The sequence below is a fragment of the Odontomachus brunneus genome, unplaced genomic scaffold, assembly GCF_010583005.1.
Source record: "Odontomachus brunneus isolate Ranch 3 - 2012 unplaced genomic scaffold, Obru_v1 Obru_scaffold_083, whole genome shotgun sequence".
NCBI classification, from domain to species: Eukaryota; Metazoa; Arthropoda; class Insecta; order Hymenoptera; family Formicidae; genus Odontomachus; species Odontomachus brunneus.
The window spans coordinates 4,197-15,458 of record NW_022639533.1 but is presented as its reverse complement, the minus strand read 5'-3'; the positions used below and the strand labels follow the sequence as shown (position 1 = coordinate 15,458).

Below are 11,262 nucleotides of genomic sequence, written 5' to 3'. Positions count from 1 at the left end.
TATATATATATATATATATATATATATATATATATATATATATATATATATATATATATATATATATATATATATACCAGATCATAATTTAATAATGCACAAAGTGTGCATAAAAGTAACATACAAACACACACCACATTATATATTAACAATTTTGAAAGGATGGTAAATTATATATAAAAACTTACATCTCATTAATTTTGTTACAATTGATATATAATTTATATATGTAAATATTTATAATATTTAAGGAAAAACATTAAAATTATCAAATTTTAATTTGTTAATCTTCTAAACCAATGTTGTCTCCTATCTGGTTTTTTGCAAATCATTTCTATCATTTTTACAAGATTTATCAATTTTAATGACATTGGTGAGATGTAACTTTTCATATATTTACCTAAAGAATTTTTCTAGAAGTAGAAGAACATATGTAAAAAACATTTAAATTTCTCATGTTTCACTTATTTGACTTCATTTCCGACTTATAGTTTTGTGTTTCGACAATTCTTATAAACTGTGCTACAACTTTTACATATTTATATTGAAAAAAAGTATTTGGGATAGCTTCCTTGGACTTCAATAGGAATCTCTAATGTCTTCTTATTGACTTTTTGATATGTTCAAGTATTTTATTTATTATTCCAACATGCTAGAAATCTTACCTAACACGGAAACTATTAAAACACAGAATCGTCTCTAATTCGAAAGCATGATAAAATACCGCAAATGCTACATAAACTTTGCATTATTTTTGCAAAATTTGTTTATAAAGATATGCTCATATTTAATGAAACACTTTGTATAGTCTAATTTTATAATTTTAATTATAAATATTAAATATAAATAAACGTCAGTGTGCTATACTACAGTGCTATACTTTCTGCAATAATTGGTATAATCACATTTCAGTGGTGTTATTTTGTCATGCGGCAGTTATATTTCCAATGGGATTTCATATTGATGAAATTGGTGGGCAACCGTATCAATTACCTAATTCGCATCAAGTTGGAATCTCCTACATTTTGTTTGTCCTAGCTCTATGGATCACTGTAATTTCTGAACTTTTTGCGGGCAAAGTCTGTCTGCCGCATTTTTAGCATTATACTCCGGTACGAATACTTTTTGACTTTATCCTGTTGACATGTATATTTATAGTGTGTAGTAATATCTATCTCAATGGTATATAGAATTATTTATACTCAGTAAAACTATATTGTAAAAATATGAGAAGTATTACATTCCTGTATTATATATGACAAGATTAGGTTAAAATATTATAAAAATCAGCTACATTTACTTTCAATTAGAATAATTAGATGGTTTAAGGGTATATTATAGAAATAATATATTAAGGATGTACTATAAAAGTATATTGTAACCTTAAGGGAAAGTAGTAAATAAACAAATAATATTGTTATATGTATGTACATATATATTAGACAGTATATACATCTCTTAGTCGCAACTCAATTTTATATAACATATGTACAGTTTTATATTTTTGTTATAAATTCTTAAAATCTATTTATAAAACTCTAAATGGATGCGAATTATGTGTAACTCACCTTATTACAATTATACTCAGAATTTTGTTCAGACTGTTTTGTATTACCTACATTATGAACATATGCAATATAATAGATTGCACAGTTTTTGTAAAATAGAGAAACAAAAGATCAGATAAATGACACAGTCTGAAAAACTTTCGGTTTCCACTTATTTATTATCATTTCCTATTTAAACTATTGCTCTTATACTTTCTGCAATTATGATGGAAGTAACAAAAAGTGATATTTATCTGCTTGAGGCCCGTTTCCACAATTTAATCTAAGTTTAACTCGTTACAGGCCTATTCAGATAAACGTATATAGTATATGTGCACAAGAAAATTAACCAATTGTGTGTCTAATATAAAAGACATCTTTCTGCAGAGGTCATACTTGATTAATTTCTGCAGGGATCATACTTGGTTAATTTCCTTATGCATACGCAATATGTGATTATGCAAGTTTGTGTGGATAAACCTTTAACGAGTTAGATTCTGGTTAAAGTTGTAGGAACAAAGTTTTGTGTTTTAATTTTACTGATATATATTATTCAATAATGCAATCTACATTGAAAATAAGTGGAATTTCTGTAGTTTCGCATGAGTTGATTAACTATAAAGTCACAAAATACTAGCTAAGATAATCTTTAATCGTAATAATAAAGAAATTTTGTTGAACACTTTTGAGGTTTAAAACAGTATATGAATATCGCATATTTAGTAAAGATTAATTACAAAACGCACAGTATATAATCTTACATAAAATTTATTTATGATAAAGTCTTTCAATGCTTCATCTTGCCAGTATTTTTCACATATTGAAATGTTTTACAGATGCTTAATGAGAAAGAGATCTATGTTAAGATCCAGTCAAATAGAATATATGTATATGATTTATTATATACACATGATTTGTGAAAATGCTATAAAAATGGTAACGCGTATATTGGAAAAATAACTGGCAAGAATGGAATTAAATATTCCACTGTACAGAATGATCATATAAAAAAATAATCTAGAGCTCACGTCTCTCGTGAGTTTACGTATATAATCGCGTTTACATTTCTCTAAATTCTATACATACGATCTCGTATAAGCGCGTCTGTCCAAACCTATCACATTTTTGCTAGTTTCCTCGGAGTATTTAGGAAACTAATAATTCATGATATAAAAGGTAAAAGTACTAATTACATTAACTCTGGACATTCTCATTATTTTGGTCTTTAAATACAAATAGTTTAGATATTTGTATTAAGAACGAAAACAATAACAATGTTCAGGATTAAGTACGCATATTCAGACATTGGTACTTTTACTTTAATAATCATATTTAGAAATAATATATATGTGCATATATATACATATATTATATACACTCGCTTATATATATATATATTCGCTTACACAGTAGTCTCTTTTAGTACTTTATAAATTGTAACATATAAAGTTATATAATACATAACGTGTTTAGATCCACTAAAAACATGAATCTAAATTAGAACACTATTATAGCCTTAACTGTCTATGCCAAAACTCGGGACGCGTTGCATATTTCGATTGTAGATTTTTGACTTGCTATCTAGCATTATTCTGCTCACCTTATCACTCAGTGCGTAACCTACGAGCCGCTTGAGATTTGGGAGATTTGTGTGACTTATAAATATGTTTTTAATAATGAAAAGCTAATACATGTTTACAAGTTATATACGCTCCCAAATCTCGAGGGGTCGTAGATTGCGCGTCGGCCAATGAGATAAGTGGAATAACGTTAGACGGAATAAGAGTCGAAAGTTTGCAATCGAAATGTGCAACGCGTGCCGTGCTCTGCTCTATACCGAATTTACAATTCGAGAAAACTGTGTATAGTCTTTTAGTAACAACCTCCGTAGAAATATATTGTGGAAAGACGGTAAATTAAACAGAAATATTCTCTTTTTTTATTTTTAATGGACAACAAATTTTTTGTATTTTTTTTATAGAAATAACAACAAGAATTTCCTATAATAAGATTATTTACTATGAGTATTATTACCTATTGTATCACATCGGCGATAATACAATAGATAAGGTACTCGGGGAGGTACTGGATTCAAAACAATATCTTCGGATATTGCTTTTGCGGAGGTATCGTCATATCTCACCCAAGTTCCATAACCGACGTGGAAACAGTCTGTCACATAATGACCTTTCGTTGCTTCCTTTCCGTCGTGATAGGTCACCGCAAATAATTTATATTGTTTTTGTTTCGGCAACAACTTTCTTGTATTTGCCGATAGGAATTCTGTAAAAAAATAAGAAAATTTTCTATATTTGTATATTTTATATATTGTATTCTGTATATTGTATATACATCAAATTATGGTATAAAAATAGAATTTAACAAAACTGTTTCATATACTTACTGTTGTCAATTTTAAGGTCAATCGGAAATTCTACTGCTTTAATTAGTTTGGAACATCCGTTATATTTGTACACAAACCATTTTAAATGCAGTATTAAAACAGCAGGTAACTCTTCCAGCGTTACCTGCTTCCAAGCCTCGATTTGTTTTTTCGTTTTAGAGCAAGTCATACCTTCTAATCTGTCCTTGCTCACAAGAATATCAAGGGCTTGTTTCACAGAGTCAGCTTTCTGTAATAATTCAGTTGTATTAGATATGCTCTTTTTTATTTTGCGTTATAAATTGTTCATTAAAATAGCTTGACTCAGTCAATAAATGTTAATATAATAATATTTTGCAACATGGAAAAATGTATTGTTACATGTAATGTTCACAAATAAAGACATGTAATGTCACAATATATAATGTAATGTTCACAAATAAAGACATTTTTATTGAAATAATTTTAAATCTTATAATAATAAATATTTTGTGATTCATAATACCAATAAGTCTCTTGGGAGTTTAACTTTGAAAAAAATGCATTAAAATTTTTTCTAGCTATTTAGCCTTTTCTTTCTGTTTTGTTATTAGAAACATTATCTAAGTGAACTGATTTGTTGTAGGAAATACAATTGTAGAAAATACAATAAACTTTATCACAATAAGAACAATAAAAATTTAAATAAATTAAATGAATAATTTAAAAAATAAAAAAATTTAAATAAACATTTAAATGAAAAAAATTTAAAAAATTTATTTTTTAAATATTTAATATAACAAATAACATACATCTACACACACAAATATCTGTGTTCTAACTTATATTAGAACTTTATTTATAATTTCTTTAGATTTTTCTCATAATAAGTTACTTCAAGTTTTATCTTTCAAATTAAATTGTACTAACCTCAATATCAAGTTGTAAAGTAAAAAACGGTTGTACGTTATCGGACGGTTGTTCTCCAGGACGTGATACTCTCGACCGTAATTTTCCTCGGAATATATCTGACAATGGAGTCCGTTCTAATTCCGTAGATCTGGTAATAGAACCTTTATTTTTTGGTCCTATTACCCTCCATTCCTCTTCCTTCCCATCATTTTTCTCCGTATCGATGTCATTGTTCTCATTCTTAGCTAATTTCATCAACTAAAAGGTAAGAGTGTAATTAGAAAATTAGTTTTCTTAGTATAATATTAAGAATTTGTTATAAGCAAAATATGTGTAAAGACATACATCGAGCATCTCGTCGTTGATAGCATTTAAGAGACATGATAAAAACTCTTCTGCATCTTCCTGTCGTCCTTCCACGGGAAAGACACCGGCAGAAGAAGTGTATTTTAACATCGTATACATGTAGGAAGGTTCCAAAGCAATGCCGTTCTCGATAGTGATGTCATCTTTTTTATCAACTCTGGTTTTTCGGGACAAACGAGATTTATCCGGCAAGAGGCTGAATTCATGAATAAATCTTACCCTGTTTAAGAATAAAAGAATAGACTTTTTGTATTTACAGCAATTGTGTGAAATGCACTTGCAACTAATATAAAATTAGCGTTTATAATACTAGAACTCTCGAAAGAAAATCACTAACAGTTGGATTGTGGATGCCAGTAACTCGAAGGAAAATGTCGGGTAGAAGTTTCGGGCGAAACAGGACAACATTGTATCTTGTATATATACAAAATCAATATTTACAATCAAGAACATTGCTGAGGGATTTTGTAACTTGTTAACGACAGTTTCGTTATCGTTGCGCAGCTTTTCTATGCTATACATAAGCTGCGCAACAATAATGAAACTATCCTTAACGAGTTACAGAATTCCAGCACATATTTTTCTCTCTCTGGGAATTAAAGCAAATAATTATCAAATAATTTCTCAAAAGTAATCAGCGAGAAAAAGCGGTAAATTATAAAAATTTTAATATAGAAATAGCCATAATTATAATTATACGTTTACTCATTTATTTTAGAGTATAGGTTTTAGAGTATAGGTGCATGTACGATATATTTGAAAATTAAAATATATAATTTGATTTGGTAATATTGGCACTCACTATAGCAGCTAACTTTATCTAGCTTAACTATAATATTACTTGCACTCTTCCAAGTGTAAAATATAACTTCTCGAGTTTTAGTATCACAAATATAAGTGGTAATAATCATTTTTGCAAAATCTTTAGTAAAAATATTAAGTATTAATATCGTTGTTGTTACTTACAAACTGTTGATTGATGGTATAGTAGAATGCTTATTGTGCTTGTTATAATTCTTGGGGTGAGGCATTGCTTTGAAGAGATTGTAAAACAGCGAACAAGACAGTAATGCTTGTAATATACTGTTAATGTAGCAATAATTGTTGCGATTTGTTAAGCCTCGTGGTACTAAACTAACAGTCTGCATGTCCATCTGATATTCTAATAGAAATTCTGAAAAAAAAAATTTTTTAGATTTTAGGGAGACGCTGAGGTGGATAACGAATATGTAAAATGTCAATGACGTAGAGGTCACTAAACATGATTATATTATCTATATTTCTATACTATTCGTATTTCTTGTACATATAGTTCTTCTGTAAATATGTTTTTTATCCATGCTAGCTGAAAATATAACTTCGTAAAAATCTTTTTGTAAACTTTTCATATACTTTTGAGCTTTTATATTTAATTATAAAGATACAAAAATGTTCTTTGAAATTTTCGTTAGCGAAGCAAATATACGTGCATGTTGTATAAAACTTTTGTATCAAATAAATGTTTACGTTAACAGTTTGCGAGATGTTAATTTCAAAATTTGTTGTTTTCGTTGTATATTGAGCTCCAATTTATTATTGCATGTACTTTCAATATGTAAAGGCATTTGTAATTCGCTGGTTCGCTAATACTGAGTTAGAGGCGTTAGTGATGTTTTGTTTGAATTTATGTTAATGCATGTGTGCACGCACACACATCTAGTGTTTATATATGCATATTCGGTTCGTATATAGTCACACAGCACCAATGCCTCTAACGGATTATTCGAGAACTAGTATGTTGATCTTCTTTATCCTATTTGCTAGATATACATCAGCATACACATGTGCAAACAACTCGTGTGCGCAAATTCTTCAAAATTTAGTTTTCTAAATTGCATTCCGATGATCTTATTTTCGCATGTCATCTACATTTCGGTAATGTTTAATTTTACGTATATAAATTCTCAATGTTTAACATGCAACAAAAATATAGAATGTAGAATAGAGATGTCATATAAAATGATAGTTAAAACATTTTTCTTATATTTCGTAAAATATCGAGATATATTAACATACGTACATTTATACTGTACAAACATTTGTAATTCTATAAAATTAAATAATCTGCAAACTACAAAATCTGATAGCAATCACAAGTCTAACTTCCCTAATTTGCGCCAATAAATACTTCTATGAAACATTTATCTTTTCAAAATATTAGATGCTTTTTTATAGTTACCTCCCATCCTAAACAGATTAGGATCATCATAAAAGCCTTCCAATTCACCATTTTGGAGAGCCTTGCATTCAAATGAACTATTAGATGAAGCGTTTTGATGTGTAGTTGCAGGATCAGCAACTGTTGATTCCTTTTCAGTCGCTTTCAATACACCATTCTGCATTGGGATTGCATTGTGTGTTGTCATCTGAGGGAGGGAAGACACTTTTGGCTCAATATTGTTGAAAAGACTCGCCCAAGTTCGTTTAGTTGAGGTTGTCAGAACAACAGGTACAGGTGCAGACGGTGTGACATTTGACACGGCTGAGGAGTCATTCGACTGCTCAATAACATTCTCAGCTTTATCATCTTTTGGTGTAACGTTTCCTTCAATTTTAACTTCACCTTCGCTCGCCTTGTCGACGACCATTTCGGATATAACGGTTTTTGTCGAAACAGTAGATACTTCATTCTCATCCTTATTTTCAGTCTCCCCATTTTGCTTTACTTCGACGTTAACTGAAATACTTATATCCGTAACTACGTTCTCTTTAACCTTGCAGTTCTTATTTAGAGTCGATTTAACGTTGTCCTTTGGCGTGTTTTTAACTGACAGCATATTGTCATTGTCATTATTAACATTGGAATCCGCAGTTTTATCATTCTCATTGACCTGTTCACCCGCTGATTTAGCAGACGTAGACGTACTTTGTTGTATAGAAGTGGCTAATGGCTTCGTAGTTGGTGGATTTGAATCTTGAATCGGCAGCACTGGATGTGATTGTGGCACAAATCTACTGTCTGGTTGATGTGCCGGATGATGCGTCGGATTGTGCCCCGAATAGGATGGATGTATAGTATACGGATGTGAGTACATTGGCGGTACATAATAGATTTGTCCAGATACTGGATGCTGTTGCGGAGGCACAGTGTGATGTTCAGGGTAAACAGGTATGTACAGTGGCATCGAATGTTGATATCTCTCGTCACTTACGTATCCACCTTGCACCTTGTTGGCGTGATTAAATGTATAATTGTAATTGTCCTTCCTTGAACCTTTTACTCGGCCATTTCGTCTGCCGTTGTCTTTGCAGTAATTTGCATCGTGATGTACTTCCGGAGGGAGATTTTGGAAGTGATATTCGGATGCAGGAAAAATTCCCTGCACATATCCGTGCTGCATGTGTCCATTGGTAGGAACACTGTACATTGTCGAAGACTGCCATTCGTTGCATGCGCTACTATTCGTAATTACAAATGGTGTCACCACTGTAAATATAGAACAAGATTAGTGAAATTTCATTATATTTCAGGATTTTAATTTAATATATATATATCGAATTTTGATAAAGAAATATGAATAGAGATAAATCTCTTATACAGTAAAAAGTTTCATATTTATGCAGTTTTTAATTCTATATTTCGTATAATCTTGATTCGATATTTATTATAATTTTTCATATTTGCATACTTATAATTTCGTTTATTCCTTACTTTTCTTCTATTCATTTCTATTCTCTCTCTATCAAACTGCTTACTCAAACTATAGAAAAAGTTTCTTTAGGATTCACTGATTTTTTCTGGTGAATATGGAACTTTTGCTGTATATTACATATAGGAGACTAATTGTTTATATTTACTATTACATATTGATTATGTGAATAAATAAAACGGAACAATAAAATAGAATAGCAAAATTTACAATATAACTATTATATAATCATTTAGAAGTAGCATACTTACTATTGTACCAAACATTTGTATTATTTTGTATTTCCACTGGAATTTCTGTTCTTTGAACAGAATTTATATCGCTTTTATTTTCTATGACATCCTTACTGTCATGATGTAAAATATTCTTTATATTAAGTATTTCTATTTCGGTTAACCCGTCAAAATTTATAAATTTAAGATCCATCTAAAAATAAAAGAAAAGGATATAAGAATACAATACATTTCACACATACCAAAATTATTTTATGTAGATTATTTCACAAACATATTTCTGAATAATAATATTATTATAATAAGTATCTTTCAGATATTGCAATCCTTGTTAACTTCTTGATTCTTGAGTATAAGATAGGATCTTATACTTATTTACTCATAGGATTATTTTTGGATAAAGCAGAAATTAGTCGATATGCATTGCTGTATTTTATATACATGGTTTGCTTTTAATCACTTATTCTTTTTTTCAAATTTTCAATGACAAAGGAACTTAAGTATCACTTTCTATGTTGTAATAATAGAGGGATATGACAATTACAATACTTGATTAGTTAAATATAAGGCTGAACAGATGAATATATACATTATGAATTTTATTAAGAAAAACATAATACTTGTATTCAACAGGAATAGTAAATTTGTTTAGAACAAAGCAAGTATATAAGATAAGCTTCCTTTAAAGAAATCTCCTAAGAAATATCCCACGAAACACATCTATTATGAAACTAATGAAGCCAATGATTCTATCTTACATGTATATAATTGATGACTATATTCTAAATATGAAAAATTTAAACATCTCTTCGGACAATTATCTATAATTTCAAAGAAATGTTCCATAATTTTGCGGAAGTAAATGCGTTAATTGCTTAAATTTTATAAAGTTACCAGTGAATGTATATTTCATTTTAAATTTTTGTTACGTTCCCTGACATAATTAATGGATTATTAGAATTACCAGGGACTTTATGATAACACCGATGAAATACTTTTACTATAATATACTAAAATGTTGAAAAATTTCTGCGTAAAATTCGCCGAATTCGGCTCATAGACGCGGTAACATAACCTCAAAATTACAGTCGGTAGCTCGGATGTTATACTGTTTCAAGCTTAATCGCGTTCATTTCAGAACGGTAATAACATACCTTTTTCATAATATCCAACCTCGTCCGGAATATCATCCAAAATTAATACTAAGCATTAAAAACGTGGTACTTCAAAAAGCATGGGACGTCCGCACTTCACGAGATTTTAGAGCTAATATATCGCTGACACTTCACTATAGCGCGTTATGAAACGAGAGAGTATATGAAAATAAACCGAAATTAGTCCTGTTAACACTACGTCTCATACGGTAAAAAAGACTTGTTGGCTGATTAAGGAAATTCAGCACGTTCACACTTCAGCAGCTCTTACGAAGAGTGCAACACGTCTACTCACACCGAGTGACCAGAGCTGACTGAGAGCTGCTGAGAGCTGACTGTTCCGACTGCTCTGCTACGGTAAACGTTTGCTTGTGAAGATGGTAAGAGAAGAGAGGGTGAGGGAGAGAGGGGATCTCTTTCGCACTCTTGCTTTAAGTCTGTGCCTATTGGTTGTTCTGTTTTCCTCTTAAATCCTGGCCTGCAATAGGTGATTTAACTCCTAACCTTTAGGAAATTGACCAATCACAGTGAGAATAATACTCGATTGTGATTAGTCAATTTCTGAAGGCTTAGGACATGAGTCACTTATTGAAGATCGGGACTTACCAAAAAAATGGACCATTCCACAAGTGAAAGTGAATACAAATAACACGTGTTATTTCGTGATATTCTTAGAATATTTTTAGATATTCTTTGGATATCTAGTGCTATATGGGAATAGGCTTAAGATAGAAACGTAGAAAATCCAAACTTTTCCTTGGACTGGACTCGAAAATTTTACTTGACGTATAAAGTAGAAATGTGGAAGCGCATATAAATCATCGAGACAATAAAAAAACTCGCTATCTGTTGCGACGTGTTTGGAATCTGTTATGCTCATTTGCGGCCGAATAGCGGCGTTTGGATTTTCTACGTTTCTATCTTAAGCCTATTCCCATATAGCACTAGATATCCAAAGAATATCTAAAAATATTCTAAGAATAACACGAAATAACACGT

The 11,262-nt window shown here is 30.3% G+C and overlaps 2 protein-coding genes across 3 annotated transcripts in view; one reads left to right on the top strand and one right to left on the bottom strand.

Moving 5' to 3' along the window:
* The window catches only part of LOC116847837 (lariat debranching enzyme-like), a 10,864-nt gene extending 6,509 nt beyond the window's left edge, over window positions 1–4,355 (top strand). Inside the window, exon 8 of the mRNA XM_032823260.1 lies at window positions 913–4,355. Within this exon, the coding sequence (XP_032679151.1) occupies window positions 913–1,100 (188 nt within the window). The 3' untranslated portion in view covers window positions 1,101–4,355. The remainder of the gene's footprint in view (window positions 1–912) is intronic.
* On the bottom strand, window positions 2,300–10,628 carry LOC116847804 (ubiquitin carboxyl-terminal hydrolase 10-A). Of its 2 annotated transcripts, XM_032823200.1 has the most exons (9): window positions 10,264–10,628; window positions 9,128–9,302; window positions 8,379–8,653; window positions 7,406–8,297; window positions 6,154–6,361; window positions 5,167–5,407; window positions 4,840–5,079; window positions 3,952–4,180; window positions 2,300–3,830 (listed from the first exon to the last, which is right to left on the bottom strand). In XM_032823200.1, the coding sequence occupies exons 1-9, from the start codon at window positions 10,297–10,299 to the stop codon at window positions 3,559–3,561; spliced, it is 2,568 nt and encodes an 855-aa protein (XP_032679091.1). In that variant the 5' UTR covers window positions 10,300–10,628; the 3' UTR covers window positions 2,300–3,558. The 2 variants fall into 2 exon arrangements, with proteins under 2 accessions (XP_032679091.1, XP_032679090.1); XM_032823199.1 differs by having other exon boundaries at window positions 7,406–8,653.
* Window positions 10,629–11,262: the final 634 nt, after the last annotated feature.

Bases quoted from the DNA above. Each gene is read 5' to 3' on its own strand.
- LOC116847804 (XM_032823199.1), bottom strand. From the start codon at position 10,299: ATGATATTCCGGACGAGGTTGGATATTATGAAAAAG. The intron at 8,654-9,127 runs GTAAGTATGCTA...CTATATTTACAG, and splicing joins TACAAATGTTTGGTACAATA to TGGTGACACCATTTGTAATT. The intron at 5,408-6,153 runs GTAAGTAACAAC...ATTCTTAAACAG, and splicing joins ATACCATCAATCAACAGTTT to GGTAAGATTTATTCATGAAT.